Genomic DNA, 17,659 nt, shown 5'->3' with positions numbered 1-17,659 from the left:
CGGAGCAGAATGGGAGCCGAGGATTGGCTCAGGCCACAGCCAAACCCAGAACTGGGCATTGCGATTCCTCGGCTCTTTTAAGCAGAGGATGGCAGGAAGGGCAACCCAGCAGAAGGACCGGCGTTTGCCAAAGCCTGGAGGGAATGAAGGAGAAGTTCATATTCGGGGAACTAGGGGAAGGTCGTTGGGGTCCAAATGCCAGAAGGAAAGTAAAGCGCGAGGAGTCCTGAGAGTGGGTAAGAGCCAGCTGATAAAGGCCTTCGCGATGTCGCGTTAAAGGGACTTGAAAATCCTGTGGACGGTGGACGTTCCCGAGGGCTTGACGCAGTGGCGACTCGTAACGGCCAACTTGACGAAGCATCATCCGCTCGCCGGGCATCACGCGAAGAGCCTGCAGAAATTATCTCATTTAATCCCGGCCAAGGTCCAGTGAAATAGAACGATTCTTTTTTTAAGGAATGTCTTTTAAGCCGGCCCTGAGACGCCACCGGTTTATTCCCGTCTTCCGGAGATCACTGCCCCGAGGCCTCCAGGCGGGCTCCCAGCAGGTCACCGGCTCGTGCCCGCGGGCCCCGGGACACCCGCTTCCCTCAGGTCTCCGGGCTGCGAGGTGGCGCCGGGGCGGGGACGAGCAGCGGGAGGCGGCCTGGGCCTGGGCCTGGGCGCGACGTCTCGGCGGCCCCGCGGCCCCGCTGGCGGCATCACGCGTCGCAGCCCCCGCGCCACCGGCGTGGGTCACAGGCGAAGCGCAGGCGGCCTCCCCGTTCGGGGGAGAGGCGGCCTGGCCGGGGCTCGGCGGGCCTGCGCTGGGCTCCGCCTCGTTCCCCGAAATTCCTTCCCGGTCACGCGCTCCCTCGGGGGCTTGGGGTGTGGCCGTGGCGGGCCTGAGGGGCGGGGTTGGCGGCCGCAGCCGGCGCGGGGCGGGGCCTGAATTGGGGGCGGGGCCTGCGGCGGGGCGGGGCCTGGGAAGGGACCGGGCCTGTCGTGGGGGCGGGGCCTGTCGTGGGGGCGGGGCCTGCGGCGGGGTGGGACGGGGCCTGTGGCGTGGGACGAGGCCTGGGAAGGGACGGGTCGGGGGCGGGGCCTGCCGTGACGCGACGCGACGCAACGCGGGGGGCGGGGCCTGCGGGGCGGGGCCTGCGGCGGCTTGTGATTGGGGCTGCGGGAGCGACGCGGGGCGGCGGGGAGCGCCCGAGAGGCGTGACGCGGCCGCGGAGGTGACGCCGTGCGGTCGCGCGCCCCTTCCGGCGCGGGGAGGGCGCTGAAGATCCGGGGCCGCTCGGCCGCAGGCCGCCTCCAGCGCCGCGGGATGTAGCGCCGGGGACCGCGGCCCCACAGAGCCCGCCCGCCGGCTGTAAGTTCCCGGGCGGCCGCGGGGGTGGGGGGGTCCGGACGCCCCGAGGGTCTCGAGCCCCCGCGGGGCCCTGGGAGCCGGCCGCGCCCCGGGGCTGCTCGGGGACCGGGCGGTAGCACTTCCGGCCCCTCCCGCCGCCTCCGGGCGGGCTCGGCGCGGCTCCGGGGCTGCGGGTCCTGGCGTCGCCGCCCGCCCGTCCCCGCCGCGGGGGTGGAGCCCGGAGCCGGGGCACAGCCGGTCCCAGGGCCGCGCCGAGGCTCCCGACCCCGAGGCTCCGGCGGATCCGGCCGCGACCGCCTCCCGCCCTCGGAGGCGCGGGGATTAGTGGGCCACCCGCCGCGTTTGGAAGCTAATCCCGAAGCTGGAATGTGAGCAAAATCGGAACTGGGGCGGGGAGGGCGGGATTGCCTCCCGTCGGCAGCCGCACGCCCGGCGTCCCCGTCCCGTTGGGAGACTCGTGGTCTCCGGGGCTTTGGTCTCCAAGAAGATGAAACAGGGGCGCGCCCCCCCCCCCCCCCCGAGCCTGCCGTCGGGCTCCGGGGAGCGGCGAGGCGGTCGCGAGCCCACGGGCCCACGCGCGTCCGGGCGCCACCGCGACGGGAGGGAGGCCTGCGTGCCGCCTGCTGCCCTCGCCTCCCGCTTCCCCCGGGTGCTCCGCGGGTGGGCTGACAACACGGGGGGGGGGCACAGGGGCTGCTGGGCCAGGTCAGGCCAGGTCGTGCAAGGGCTCACCTGCTGGGCGGCCGCCTCTGTAGCCTCGCAGCCCCCAAATTGATCACCAGGGTGACATCTACGCCCCCACGTAGTACTTGGCACTTGGGGATCGGTGTTAAGACCGCGGGTGTGTTACCCCGAAGGCCTCCAGAAAACCCTACACCTACTCGGAGACGAGAATTTGAAGCCCTTCCGTTCTCAGTGGCCAAGAAATTACGAGATTCCCAAGGGACTTAGAAATAAACGGCCACTCTGCAAGTAGGAAAGAATCACTAGGCTCACCATTGCTGATGCACAAAGGATACCACCCTAAGTAGGCTTTTAGGCTACCTTCAGTTTCTTAAAGTCTGGCCTCCTTTTATCTGTGAAAGATTCCCTTATGGAAAAGTGGATTATTCACTGTCCTGGGGACTGTTCTTTGGAGCCTGCCTTGCACACTGGATTCGCTTCTGGAAGGGCCACCGCTCCCAGTTTCCCTATCAAGATGCTCCCAAAGTCTTCCACAGAACCCTTCTTAGTCATTCCAACTAAAACTGAGCTTTTCTTCTGAATTCCTCCAGCACTTCGTGGCATCTAGTCTTGTAATGATGTTAGTAAAAACAAAAGTCATCGTCCCCTCTTAAAATAGAGGCCAGCGGGCAGCCCGGGTGGCTCAGCGGTTTAGCGCCTGCCTTCAGCCCAGAGCGTGATCCTGGAGACCTGGGATCGAGTCCCATGTCGGGCTCCCTGCATGGAGCCTGCTTCTCCCTCTGCCTGTGTCTCTGCCTCTCCCTCTCTCTCTTTGTGTCTCTCATGAATAAATGAATAAAATCTTTTAAAAACAATAAAATAAAATAGAGGCCAGCAACCATGTCGTGCCTCTGATTCTCCTTTGCCTTATCTCTGTAGCTACAATGCCATGTACACTGTAAATAATCAGTAGGTATTGTCAGATGGATAAAGAACAGAATTTGTGCTGCTTTCTAGGCCAGTTAAGTTTGTCTTCTAATTCCCTAGGAAATTTCCTTTGGCTCCTATAATATCAAGCCACACTGAACTCTTTAACACTCTTGCTGTATTATCCTGTCTCATCTACTTGTGATCACACTGGTGAACTAAAGTCATGTTTTAACCCAGAAGCTTTATTAATTATGGTGTTGCTGTTGTTTTTTTCTGGTACTGATACTCATCAAAGTCATTACATTTTGTCTTTTTTTTTTTTTTTTAAGATTTATTTATTTATTCATGAGAGACCCAGAGAGAGGCAGAGACACAGGCAGAGGGAGAAGCAGGCTCCCTGCGGGGAGCCCTGGGCAAGACTTGATCCCAGGACCGTGGGGTCATGCCCTGGGCTGAAAGCAGATGCTCAGTCACCAAGCCATCCAGGTGTCCCCTACATTTTGTTCTTAATTGTCCATTTTTCTCTGATATCACCCACCAGTTAATTCCCTTTTCCTGCTCAGAAATGTTGGGGGTGTGATTAATGTTTATAAAGTTTGTATCTTGGATTGAAAGGATCCTTAAGTGCCCTGTAGGCAAACCAATTCCAACTGATTGGCTTTCAGGCATGTACCTAGGTTGGGGCTTCCAAGGCATGCAGTGTAAAGTGCTATAACATATAACTGGGCTGCCATCTAGTTGAAAGCCAAATATAAAACAGGGACTGGTGTGAAACTCCATCATCAGCCTGTGTAGTTTTGTTTTGTTTTGTTTTGTCCTGGCACTTGAAACGCTTATCTATCTCTGTTTGGAATCAAAAAGTCTTCTGTTGGGATGGCTGGAGAAGAGCTACAAGGGAAGTTAGATTGTGATTTTTCACTTCAGACGCTAAGCCGATGACACCTAGCATCAAGTGAGAAAGCTAACGCCCCGTTGCTGCAATTTGGTAATCTTCAAACGTAGGTCTTTGCCTTGACTCGTTTTTTCCCCAGCAGTGCTATGGAACCACGTCCCCTAACAGAGCACATATAGAAGAGAACTAATCTATTAGTTTACTGCTAAACTAATTTTTCTTTAGAGCGAGTCAGGCAGTAATAGGTCGAGCCTGCCTATGCCTATCCACAGAATCTCTAAGGGTCCGGAGACTCTAGATTAAAAATTCCCAGAAGCAGCTTTGTGACTTTGACTCCAAGGAAGGAGTGTGCTTGGAAAACTTGGGAACTGGTTCTCAGAATAGATGTCTTCAGAAACTACGAGGGAAATAAACTCTCGGGCCAACTGGCCGGTGATTAAGAATCAGTTCTTTCCTAAGTGTGGCACAGGATTATCTTATTTATAAGAGCACAAACACCTCCTTGCCTCCACAGCTTTATTCTTTAATATCATAGGTTTATCCAGTTGGAAAGCTTAGTGGTAAAGATTTTATTAGCTTGAATTGAAGAAATCCCATCAAAAATGCACTCAGTGAAGTTTGGCCCAGTTATAATTTGGGTGTGGTGAGTTTGAGGGGAAATGTGTTTCCTCTAAAATACTAAGGATATAGAAAGCTGGCAGAAAGTTGAAGTAATTTGGCTCTTCTGAGTGCTCCCAGAATCAGTCTTAACACCATAGGCATTTATGCTGCTTTTATATAATAGAGACAAAAACACTTGCTTATAATAACTCCCAGTTGTTGGTGAGTGGCTGCCCTGCCCGCAGTTACCTTTCCAGGTCCTAGTATTATTTGCTCTTCTGTCTTGCCAGACCGCCGATCCGTATCTCTCCCTTTCCTGTCTCTGTGTTGCTACAGTTTAGAAGACCAAACTGGACAATGGACTTTGCTCATATGATGACATGATCTCCATTGACCTCCGTTGTATGTACTTTACATGATGCATGATGAGTTGTAGCTGATGTCTGGCTTGTGAGTTAACTGGGATGTCTGTTAGGTTCAGTGACTCTGGGCCTAGAAGACGATGCTGAGGGGAGGAGTAGGAGCTGCTGGTACAGGAGCTAGGGGGAATCAGAAGAACTAAGAGGGATTTGGACTGAAAGGGAAAAGACATGATGGTGAAGAGACAAAGATCATCTAGGAGAACGGTAGGCTTGAAGGCATAAAAACTTTGCAGATCAAATGAGGAAATTAGAATACCGAGCTGGATTCTGCATTTGATCTCTGACCCCAACTGCCCAACTGAAAGTTTGTCTATGTTATTCTCATTGCCTCTAGTAAAATAGTTACACAGCATTCAAAATATCTGAATTTAGTACGTGGCCACTCTAGGGTATGTGTTCTCTCCCTCCACTGCCCTCCTGGAACAGTGAAATCGCATCACTAACTGTACATGTCGCAAATGGCCTCACGCCATCTGATCGTAGGCTCCTTTGAAGACACTTACTTAAAAAAAAAAAAAAAGACACTTACTTGTTCAACTGTGTATTTTGCACAGTACCTTGGGATGCCTTAGGGTGCTAGTGCTGAATATATTTGTGAAATATTCAGTGACTTTATTGGCTTACTCTGGGGAAAAGGAGAAAGCCACACAAACACAAGAAAAAGTGCATAAACCCTTAGCTAGTGACAAGAAGCTTGCTGACTAGAATGCTGCCCTCTTCATTCATTCATTTTGAAATATGGGTTCTGACCAAAATCAAGGGTCCATATGGCAGAACCTGAGTTTGGGGTTTTCTTTTGTTTTTTGTTTTGCCCCCGCAGCGGTGTTCTAAGCTATGTGTATGTCCCTCTTCAGAATTGTCCAAAGTGCCCAAAGCCTTTTCTTTTTCTTTGCTCTAATATAGATTATTTCTTAGTAAAGCTTTTTATTCAGTAGCACCTCACCCTAAGGAAATACGTTTTGCGGTCAACGCATTGAAAAAGATTTCCCAGTGTTTCTTATGTGGATTCCCTATTTCCTGAGGGTTTCAGGGGCCCCCGTTTCCTGTTCTCCTTAGGCTCAGTTGTTGGCTATGGCTGCGGGCTGGCATCTGTCTTGCCAGAATCTTGCACATTTGAAGGAAGAAGAACTGTCGATGTGTTGACACTGTATAAAGGTCTGCTGTGCAGTGAGTCACTGTTTGCTTTCTTGAACTAGATTTGCCTATTCCTTTCAGCCGTGCTTGTGAGTGTAGCATAGCATGACTTTTGAAACTTAAGGACTGCACTCATCTGACTGCATATATCCAATTATAATCCCCAGGAAGGAATCGTAACTAGTCTTACATAAAAAGAGAACTGGTGTAAGATATCAAAGGTATGTGTGTAGGGAGCAGCGGTGGGAGGTAGACAGTGTCTCTCTCATGAGCAGTCCTGATTACTGCCTATTATAAGAGGTTTGGGTTCCCTAAGATTAAATTTCCTCTTTGGTAATGCAGCCCACTCCCTGTGCAGGCGTTGCTTGACCCTCTCTGCATTGCCTGATGGTCACTGGGTTCAGATAACCAGTGGATAAAAATGCTAATATTCTGGTCATTACTGTTGTTATGACTAATAAACTCCTTTGTTGTTGGTTGGGGGGGTAGTAGTAGTGTCCAAGATGGTGAACATCTTTGGGCACCTTTCCTCTTTTCAGTATCATTTTTCTTGATTGAAAGACCACTGCCTGTAGTCCAACTCAGGAAAACCTCAAGCATTTGAAGTTTTTCCTTGAAAACGGAGTTCTATGTTTCTCTGATTTTCCTAAAGGATTTGTATACCTGTCTCTAGTTTCTGAAAAACTAATTTGAGTGGGACTTAGGTTATGAGTTATGGTGGTTGGAACAAGCTCTTGCTGAGCTGGTTGTTTGGTATGTGTGTGGCAACAGGCAAGGCTGGGGCTGCCTCCTTGTCTTCAACTTCCTGCTCTGAGGTAAGTTATTGCTTACTTTCCGGAGGGATTATGATGAAAGCTTGCTATCCAAGTGGAACCCAGGCTATAATCCTACAATAGAATTAGTAGACATTGCAGAGGAATTAACCACTGCCCATCTAGCTCACAACCAAGTTCCTCCTGCATGCAAGTCACACATGTCAGAGCATTTGTAGAAAATGCCCGACTGAGTTCAGTTGGCATTTAATTTATTTCAAGCTTGGGTGGTCTTGAAGTACAGTTGGCCCTTGAACAACACAGATGTTAGGGGCACTGGCAGGGGCACAGTTGAAGATCCACATATAACTTTGGACTTCCCAGAGGCTAACGACTAGCCTACTGTTGACCAGAAGTCTTACCAATAACATTAAGTACCTTAATTTAGCAATTACCTGGCCTTTGGGATTGGAGACAGGGTGCGAGTTGACTATCTGTGTCTTATTCAGTGTTGACTCATGAAAATGAAACTGTGAGCGGAGTCAGTTGTCAATACCCTCCATGTTTCTGTTCGCTTTTAGTGTTTACCATCACAGGGAGCTCTCTGCCCCCTGGGGCTGAGAGACCCCAACCTTTCCCCAAGCTGAAGCTGCAGGGTATTGAGGTACCAGCCAGATGTCTTCTCACAAAGGATCTGTGGTGGCACAGGGCAATGGGGCTCCTGCCAGTAACAGGGAAACAGACACGGTGGAGCTGGCTGAACTCGGACCCCTGCTGGAAGAGAAGGGGAAACGGATAATTGCCAACCCAACCAAAGTAAGTTGTCTTCTTAGGAGTCATTGCCTTGAACCTCTCATTAGGCCTCTGTCAGTGTCCATTTTTTAATCTCACCTCTCTCCCCAAAGGAGGAACCACCATCGCACCCTGGGAATATCACTATCCCAGTCCTTATCATACTGGATTATATGTATCTTATTTATTTGTATCCTTTTCCCACTGTAAGCTTTTGCAAGTTCACTAGTCTTTATAACCCCAGGACTTAACACAAGGCCTGAAGTCCAGTAAGTAATTAGTAAATACTTGTGAAGGGATGAAGGAAGCATCCGTTAGGATTAGGTTTGGCTTCATATAACACAAATCCCTATAGTCTGAATAAGTCTGTGTCTTATGTAGAAGAATTCTAGAAGTAACCAATGCAGAGGCTCCACCACTGTCAGCCCCCTGTCTTGCTCCTCCTCCATTCTGAATGTTACCCATCACACACCCCCATAGCAGCCCCCACAAAAGAGGAAGGATAAAGAGGGGAAGAGCCCACCCTTTTTGGAAGTCCCTCACAAGGTCAGAACTTCATCCCCTGGGCCAGAACTTAGTAACATAGTTATGTTCGGCTGCAGTGGAGTTTAGTCAATACAGCCTCTTCATTGGGCCTGAGTAACATTACAGTAACATTGCCACCCCTGAATAAAAACAAGGACTTTGTTACTGAGGAAGAGAGAATGGACATTGGGTAGGCAAGCAGGGATCTCTACCACAGAATTTAAGAGGGACCATTTGTTTCCCAGGGACCATCAACAGGAGAGAGAAAGAGAAGAACTTGAACTGCCTGGCTCTCCATCTCCATGGTTAGGAGCCTTGGGACTGAGAAAAAAGTCTCTCTCCTTGATGGGGAAGTGTGCTCCCATGTGCACACTTTGTGTCCAGGCTCCTGGGGTCTAGGACTCAGAGCTGCTGCTTTCTACAGAACCAGTGTGGCATCCCTGATACTCTTGGGAGCTGCTAGGAATACAAAGTTTCAGTCATGATATAATCCCCAGAGTCGAACAGAGAACCATGAACAGATTGAAATTGTTATGGGAATCTCTGAGACTCTGCCTTTTCCACCGTTTCGAGAATTTAGTGGTCTAGAATAGAGAGATATTTGGGAAATTGGGGACAGTTGAGAACCACTGTCTGAGAGGTAAGGAGGGGCTATCCAAACTTAAAGAATATTTAGGACTGGCAGTCCCGTGTCCCTTTCACGTCAGCCCCCATCCACTACCTCCTGTGTGCTGAATTGAGCTTTCACTCCAGCATTTGCAAAGTATTAATAAAGCTTGAACTACAGTGTTAGAAACTCACCGTCATGCTTTTAGAGAAAAAGCCACAAGTCTTACATGTAGGAGAGAGGCCAGGCAGAAAGTGTTGAGTTTGGGTTTCTCTGGATCTGTCTGACCTGGACTAGCGCAGTGTGTGAGATGGCTCTTAGGATTAGTTTCTGTGTATTTTTTATGCCTGTAGGCTGAAGAAGAGCAAACATGCCCAGTGCCCCAGGAAGAGGAGGAGGAGGTGCGGGTACTGACGCTTCCCCTGCAAGCCCACCATGCCATGGAGAAGATGGAGGAGTTTGTGTATAAGGTATAGCACAGTAGCTTCTGTCCTGGGTGCTCCCGCTGGCAAACACTCATTGAAGAACTTTTACTCTGATGCGTGTGTTTGTTTTTGCTTAAGATGCAGTAAATTAGGGAGAAGACTAGCTACATTTTTACTACCTACCGTGTTGGGCATTGTTCAAAATATTTTCTAAAACATAAGTTTTTAGCTTTTCTTTACTATGGATCCCTTTGGCAGTCATCAGAATTTTTTAATTTTTAAAATTTTGAAAATTTTAATGTGGGCTCCTTTATTTAACACATTAAATATGCACTAATGACAAATGATAATGTATTTTTTTTTAAGATTTTATTTATTTATTCATGAGACACACACACACACAGAGAGAGACACAGGCAGAGACACAGGCAGAGGGAGAAGCAGGTTCCCTGCGCGGAGCCCAACGTGGGACTCGATCCCGGGTCTCCAGGATCACACTCTGGGCTGAAGGCAGGTGCTAACCCACTGAGCCACCTAGGCTGCCCAGAATGATAATGTATTTTATTAAAATTTATTATTTCTAAGCAGTGAAGAGTAACAATATTTTGATATCTGCAAAACTAATGATTGAAAACATCTCTGATTTCTATTCATGACCATCACAGGTTCTAGCACTAGTGTGCTTTGTTGGTCACATTTATCATTGAGGAGAGTGTTAGATGTCAGGTAGAGGTGAGTGAAAATAAAAGATAATTTTTTTCCCATTCACATTTTCATCCCTCCCTGGATTCTATCCATTCACTGTCTGTGTGTCCTGGGTTAAGAACCCCTGCTCTAAAAAGACATAGCCTCAGCCTAGGAAGGCCTTAGAATCTACTAGGGGAAAGGATTGAGCAGGGATCAACTGGAGTCTCCTGGATTTGAGGGGCAAAGGAGGGATAAGATGTATGTTTTCAAAACCATAAAATATAATTTCTGTTTCTTTGTTTTCATTCACTCTATATTACATAATTGTGAAATTTCAAGTAGGTTAAAGACAGTCCTGACATATTTTTTCCAAGATTGAGGTGCACTTATCTAAAGCATATCTAGATAAACTAACATGATGCAAGAACAAAGAAAGGCCTTAGCAAAAATTGGTCAAGATACATAGTAGCAATGGCCTTGCTCATGCTGTGTCTCAGATATCTGTAAGTCCAGGTTGAGTCCCTATTACCTGTCACCCAAAGCCTGGTTGACATTTTCCTAGACTGGCTCTCCTTCACTCCTTGCCCTTGGGGAAACTAGCATTCTTTAGGGCCCTTCTTAGAGTGTATTTAATATTCCAGGTCTGGGAGGGACGTTGGAGGGTCATCCCATATGACGTACTCCCTGACTGGCTGAAGGACAATGACTACTTGCTACATGGCCATAGACCACCTATGCCCTCCTTCCGGGCTTGCTTCAAGAGCATTTTCCGCATCCATACAGAAACTGGCAACATCTGGACCCATCTGCTTGGTGAGTGATTTGGGAAGAAACCAAATTTTTCTGTCTCCTTAAATGCCAAGGGATTATGCCCTTTGTCCATGGGAAGGAAAAGAGCAAAGTTATTCTGACTGATTGACTAATCCTTGATCATTGATCTTTGAGGCTAGAGGAGGAAGACTTAGAACCAGGAGAAGAAATTGCAACTAGATGTTCTCTTACGATCCTTGGCAGAACTGTCCTCAATGGAGGCGATTCCTTCTATTCTTTCTATGAATTCCCACTGTCCAAACAAAATGTGAACCCTTCAAAAAGTGCTCTTCTTGTCTGGGTTTTTATGACTGATGCCATTTTCTTTTCTTTTAAGATTTTATCTATCTATTCATGAAACACAGAGAGAGGCAGAGACACAGGCAGAGGGAGAAGGGAGCAGGGAGCAGGGAGCCCGATGTGGGACTCGATCCCGGGACCCCGAGGCCACGCCCTGAGCCAGGGGCAGATGCTCAACTACTGAGCCACCCAGGCGCCTCTTTCTCCTAAAATTTTAGACTACAGTTCCCACAGCTGAACCCTATTGTTTTAGTGCTGATTTAACACCATCAACTGTGAAAGTGCATGTATTTTTTTTCCTTAGACTTTTTTTCTTTTCTTTTCCCTTCTATAGGTTTTGTGCTGTTTCTCTTTTTGGGAATCTTGACCATGCTCAGACCAAATATGTACTTCATGGCCCCTTTACAGGAGAAGGTGGTTTTTGGGATGTTCTTTTTGGGTGCAGTGCTCTGCCTCAGCTTCTCCTGGCTCTTTCACACCGTCTATTGTCATTCAGAGAAAGTCTCCCGGACTTTTTCCAAGTGAGTTGAAAGAACATCAGGAAAGACCACACATGACTCTCATATCTTGTGATTGATGGCTGACTGGATACTGGAAACTCCTGTAACTCCTAAAAGGTTCCCTGATGTCCCAGAGGAAGGGCTTTCTATTTTGTGGGTTTAATAGGGCGGTGAAGCTTTTATCTTAAATCCTTCATGAAAAATGCACTGCAGCCTCCTCAACAGAATGGATTTTACCGGAATGGTACTATCTGTTGTGAGACCTGGGGTGCTAGCGGGCTGCTGTTTGAGCCCTAGGACCCAGTACCGTTTGACTTTCCCGTTGGCCTGAGCCACAGCAGGGCATGGTAGAGTACTCCCTGCTTCGTTCTGCTAACTTCATTCTATCTACCCATGCAGTTAAGCTTATCTTTGCTGCCCATGAACTGCTGGAAGCCCCAGATGTCCATAATCTAATGCTTTTCAGATTCCCCAACTGTGTGCAGAGTTCTGTCTATTTGCTTCTTGTTGTTGTTGGTTTTGGTGGTGGTGGCGGCAGGTTATTTTGCTTTTCCCATAACACCAATAACAGAAATACATTTTTATCATTTAAAAAGGCAGCTAAATCAGAACAGTACTTCTAAAGAATACTCCCAACTCAAGGGTTTTGTTTTGGGAACTCAAGTTATCAGAACTGAAGAACATTCAGAGCCCTTCCTGCATGGGAAGCTGGGAATCAGCCGGACTTGACAGAACTCCGGGGTCGCAGATTCCGCTAGGGGAAGACATGGCTGCCCACAGCTCAGGGAAGGGATGAAGTCCTGTGAGGAGGGATTCTTAGAAACTTTGCCACTGCAAAATAGATGTGCTTGATCTGGTTGGTTTTTGGTCCAGGATGTAGGATAGATTGAATGGGAAACGAAGGGAGACTGGGTGGAGATGATCAAGTCTGGGAGCATGTGAACAGAAGGAACAAGTTCAGCAAGCCATAGGAGTTCTTCATTTCTCCCACTGATTCATTTCATTTTTGTGGCTCTTTTTTAGACTGGATTATTCAGGGATTGCTCTACTGATTATGGGGAGCTTTGTCCCCTGGCTCTATTACTCCTTCTACTGCTCCCCACAGCCACGGCTCATCTACCTCTCCATCGTCTGTGTCCTGGGCATTTCTGCCATCATTGTGGCACAGTGGGACCGGTTTGCCACTCCTAAGCACCGGCAGACAAGAGCAGGTGGGTAGGAAGACATATTCATGTTTGGGCCTTGAGCCTAATAGATTGAACCCTGGGCCCTAAGGTTTGTAGTTTGGGGACCCCATCCAAATCCTGATTTGTGTTGAGAATTTAGAAAACACCATGAATTTTCAAAGTTCAGTTCTCCCCCATGTTTCATAGTATCTCAGTGGAGTGCTAGCAGGACATATTACTACCAAGCTGGTCAGTTCGCTGCAAGTATCAAAACGACTGTTCTTAAATTTGGTTTGAGAAAGTTAAAAAATGTACAGAGCACTGTCAGTTTAGTGACCCTACATTCTAGGCATTCAAACCAAGAGGTTAAAATTAGAACACCTGGAGTTCTCTTTCCTTGAGCATAAACACTGGTCACAACTATTGTAATAGCAACAAGCATAAACATCTTTGTGTTGTCTCGTCTAGACTCTCCTTTTATGCTTTATTTTTGCAGCAGCACACTAGTTGCCACTCATTTTCAGGCCCTTGGGACTTCTTAATATGTGCTGTGTTTTAAACCTTCAGTTAAAAGAATTAAATATTCATCAAGCACCAACCATTGTGCTCTAACAAGGGCATCTACAAAAATCCGGAAGGTCATCCCTGCTCTCCAGTTATGTGTAGTGGAGTGATGTTGAGACAAATACCCATTCTTCCCTTCCTCTTAACCTTTCTTGTGTGTCCCTGTCACCTTGACAACTTCTGTTCTGGGTGTACCTGTCTACTCAGGAGGTCAGAGTCCTGTTCCTTAAGTCTTTTATGATCTTATTGGAAAACCTGCCTAGCTCCTCTCGGACTTGGAAGCCACCTGCCTGCAGCCCTGCCATTTAGGACCTGTATCCAAATCAGCCTGGGGAGGTTTTGACATAGACTTTTGGCCAAGGCTGCACATTTCTTAACAAATAATAAAGAATGTTGGATGTTGGTTCTTGTCCTCCTTAAAAGGTAATAGCTGTATCAGCACTGACACGGCCTTCTTCCTATTCTGGATGTTGCAGAAACGTCTGCTGACTGTTATCCATCTTGTGGTTCAATTTCCTAAATATGTCCTGTTCACCGGAAAATAACTAATTGTCATAATAAACATCTGAATTCTGGAGGGAGACAACAGTGCCTTCCACGTGGTGGCTGTTTCCTTCCTTGACCATCTTATGTCTGCTTTGTTCAGGAGTGTTCCTGGGACTTGGCTTGAGCGGTGTTGTGCCCACCATGCACTTTACTATCGCTGAGGGCTTTGTCAAGGCCACCACAGTGGGCCAGATGGGCTGGTTCTTCCTCATGGCTGTGATGTACATCACCGGAGCTGGCCTTTATGCTGCTCGAATTCCTGAGCGCTTCTTTCCTGGAAAATTTGACATATGGGTAAGAAATGACTCTTCCAGCAGGGCCTGTGATGGTGAGAGACCAGCCAAAGTTAAAGGTCTGAGTACAAGGTGGTAAGAGACGTGGGGATCACATAGTGTTCCAGGGTACCTATATGTGCAAAAGGAGAAATGGCAGGGGGATAGCCAATATTAGCATTTTGGTGTATCCTTGACAAGATTTAAAAAAAAATTTTCTACCACTAGTATATTGCTTTTATGATGTAAAAAAAATTTTTTTAAGGAGAACCTAGAAGAGGCAAATGCTTGATGCTTACTTCTGATCTCTCCTGGCCCCTGTCCTAAAGGCCCTTCTCTTGTTATTCCTCCAGTTCCAGTCTCATCAGATTTTCCATGTCCTGGTGGTGGCCGCAGCCTTTGTCCACTTCTACGGGGTCTCCAACCTTCAAGAATTCCGTTACGGCCTCGAGGGTGGCTGTACTGACGATTCCCTTCTCTGAGCCTCCCCACCTGAGGGGTGGAGGAGGAACTTCCCAAGTGCTTTTAAAAATAACTTCTTTGTTGACGTGAGAGGAAGTCTGAGTTGTCTGTTTCTAGAAGAAACCTCTTAGAGAATTCAGTACCAACCGAGCTTCAGCCCACTTTCACACCCACTGGGCAATAAACTTTCCATTTCCCTAGCTGAGGAGGGTGGGGATGGTCCAGCTTAGCCCTGCTCCTCCTCAGCACCCCTCCCTCGTTGGCAAGGCAACTACCGTCCCCTCACAGAGACAGTACGTCAAAGCTCATGTTGAGATTTTACCCCTCCTCCAACCATTTTGGGAAAAAATGATGGACTGGGACTCTTCAGAAATTCTGTTTCTGGAGAAAAATATCCCTCCCTTACCCCCATCCTTACTTTGTAACCTGGCTTATAACAGGCCATCCATTTTTGTAGCACACTTTTCAAAAACAATTAGAACCTGGTCCCATCTTTCTTGGGCCCGGATCTGCTTTTACAGCAGGAAGAACAAAGCCACCAACTTTTACATAGCCCGGCTAATCATGGAAGTGTGTCCAGGCTTCAAGTAACTTGACTTTTAATTTTTTTTTCTTGGCAGAGTAATGTAAAATTAAAATGGGGAAAGATATTTAATATTTAATACTAAGCTTTAAAAAGAAACCTGCTATCGTTGCTATGTATCTTGATGCAAAGACTATGATGATAATAAAAGAAAGTACAGAAGACACTTGGCATTCAAAGATTTGACATGTGTGGTCTCAACTATTTGTACACAACTCCAAAGGATTAAAACCAGTAAAATAGTTTCAGATTCTGCTGAGATACAGGTTTGAATCAGAGGCATTAATTGACGGGCTAATGAGGCCAATGAATGAGCCTAATTGAATTTCCAGCATCTGCTCCTCAATACAGCTTTATTTTTCTCTACTTATCACACAGACATCGTGCTAGAAAGTTTGGTTTGCCACAGTAGAGTTAAATAATTAGAAGATTCTTGAAGGTGCTGGGAATATATCCCTGTGTTCAAAGCTCTACTACATATTACTTTAGAGTTTAGTTCTTTTAAAAGTGCCTTGCTTAAGGTTGCCTCATCAAGAAGTTATTCTATGCTTTTCGGTCTCTCTTCGAATCGCACTCAGCATGACGTGTGCTGTATTCATAAGATGGCATATGGTCTGCAGTAATCCCTAACTGTAGGCAGTTCTTGAGTTACAAAGTTGGGTTCACTTCAAAGGTCAAGTTTGTACAACTGGGAGAACAAATGGTTCTTTTAAAAAATAATCCAATTAGGCCAACACAAAGGAAAAGTTTCTTAACCTCAAGTAGTAATCAAGGAAATGTAAATTAAAATCAAAGTGATAAACCATCTCAGTCCCATCAGGTTGGCACAAATTAAAGATCATATTGAGTGTTGGTATAGATGTGGAGCAGACCAGATGCTGCTGGTGGAACTGCACATTGGTAGGATGACTGTGTGTGGACACGCATAGAGTGTACACACATTACAATATTCAAACATTTTGTGAAACAGCACTCTACAATATAAAATGCATATGATGTCTCTCCTAGATCACTTCATTTTTCAAAATGCTCTTTCTGGGGCACCTGGATGGTTGAGTTGGTGAAGTGTCTGACTTGGGCTCAGGTCGTGATCCCAGGTCATGATCTAGCCCCCTGTCTGGTTCCTTGTTCAGTGGGGATCCTGCTTCTCTTTCTCCCTCTGCCTGCTGCTCCCCACTGCTTATGCTGTCAAGATCTTTCTTTTTTTTAAGGATTTTATTTATTCATGAGACACAGAGAGGGAGAGGCAGAGACACAGGCAGAGGGAGAAGCAGGCTCCTCACAGGGAGCCCTATATGAGACTCGATTCCGGGACTCCGGGGTCACGCCCTGGGCCAGAAGGCAGACACTCAACCACTGAGCCACCCAGGCATCCCTGTCAAGATCTTTTTTAAAAAATATTTATTTTCGAGAGAGTACCTGCACACAACAGGAGTGAAGGGGGAACAGCAGCAGACTCCTTACTGAGCAGGGAGCCCAAGGTGGAGTTCAGTCTCACGACCGTGAGATCACTACCTGAGCGGAAACCAAGAGTCCGTGTCTCAACCAACTGAGCCACCCAGGTGCCCCAATCAGGGATGCTGTAGGATCAGAGAGGTATGATATGAAACATGGAAACACTATGTAAAATTAGATTGCTACCCACTTGGCTATCATTTTTTAAAAAAATTTTTTTTTGGCTATCATTTTATTATCCATAAATCAAAGGCTCTGCAAAGGAAAACAGTACCATGGTTCTCCCTTCTGCACATCTGTTACCAGTAGCCACTGCCGTCTGGAAGCAGATGATCTGCGGACATGTTGCCGGGTCAGTGGGTATCCTAACCTCTGTCACGGTGTCTACATCATACCCCTCCGTTCATCTCACGTAGGCATTTGATCATCTCCACACCATGAGAAGAGTGGGCATGATACAACATCTTTAGAAACCACTTTCATGCAACTTGTTTTGTTATTAGCTAATGTTAATTTCGTACTGTGCCTAGCTTATCGATTAAACTTCATTTGCAGGTATAAGAAAAAACAGCATAAATAGTATTCAGTGTTCTGCATGGTTTCAGGCATCCCCTGGGGGCCTAGTGAAGGGGCAACTGCTGTATAATTAAGCATAATTAGTTTGGACATTGACAGAAGTTGAATCGAGGAGCCCCATTGCCCTTTGAAGCACTAAGGTAACTGCCAGAGTGGATTCGAAGCAAAATTCCTGAAGTGGACACTCCGCACCCAGGAGCTGGTGAAAAGTCGCCAGAAGACAAAGGGGAAATGATGGATGACTCCTGGGATCCTCGGCGCTCCCCCTCACGGCGCCCAACACTGGGGACCCTAAACTCCCTCCACTTGGTCGTCCAGGTGCGGGTGGTGCAGGTGGCGGAGAACCACCTCAAGGGGATGACAGGCCCACTGTGATGCCGAGAACGCCGAGGTCCGTGGGTCGCAGGGCTCGGGATTCTCGCCGCTGCCGTGGCCCACGGGGCAAGGCCGCTGTGGTGAAGCACCTGGAGGCGCCCGCGGGTTTCCTCGAGGTGCGAGGGCTCCGGGACACCGGGCAGGTAACAGTCCCTGCAGCAACCTGCGCCTCCGCAGCGGGATGCTCCCGCGGCCCCGCCCCCGGGCGCCCGGAGGTCACGTGGCGCCGTCTGCTCACGTGACGCGGCCGGGGCGGGGCCTCGCGCT

The 17,659-nt window shown here is 48.0% G+C and overlaps 1 protein-coding gene across 3 annotated transcripts; it reads left to right on the top strand.

Annotated features, from left to right (window-relative positions):
• Positions 1–1,195: 1,195 nt before the first annotated feature.
• On the top strand, positions 1,196–15,165 carry ADIPOR1 (adiponectin receptor 1). 3 transcript variants are annotated; one of them, XM_072831485.1, is made up of 9 exons: positions 1,255–1,354; positions 4,776–4,841; positions 7,329–7,563; positions 9,025–9,141; positions 10,425–10,596; positions 11,228–11,414; positions 12,417–12,604; positions 13,770–13,963; positions 14,295–15,165. In XM_072831485.1, exons 3-9 carry the CDS (start codon positions 7,423–7,425, stop codon positions 14,421–14,423), a joined length of 1,128 nt encoding a protein of 375 aa, XP_072687586.1. In that variant the 5' UTR covers positions 1,255–1,354; positions 4,776–4,841; positions 7,329–7,422; the 3' UTR covers positions 14,424–15,165. The 3 variants fall into 3 exon arrangements, with proteins under 3 accessions (XP_072687583.1, XP_072687586.1, XP_072687585.1); XM_072831482.1 differs by lacking the exon at positions 4,776–4,841 and having other exon boundaries at positions 1,196–1,354; XM_072831484.1 differs by lacking the exons at positions 1,255–1,354; positions 4,776–4,841 and adding an exon at positions 1,605–1,722.
• Positions 15,166–17,659: the final 2,494 nt, after the last annotated feature.

The sequence above is a fragment of the Canis lupus genome, chromosome 6, assembly GCF_048164855.1.
Source record: "Canis lupus baileyi chromosome 6, mCanLup2.hap1, whole genome shotgun sequence".
Lineage (NCBI taxonomy): Eukaryota > Metazoa > Chordata > Mammalia > Carnivora > Canidae > Canis > Canis lupus.
The sequence above is the reverse complement of the archived record's forward strand: the minus strand, read 5'-3'. Positions and strand labels throughout refer to the sequence as shown.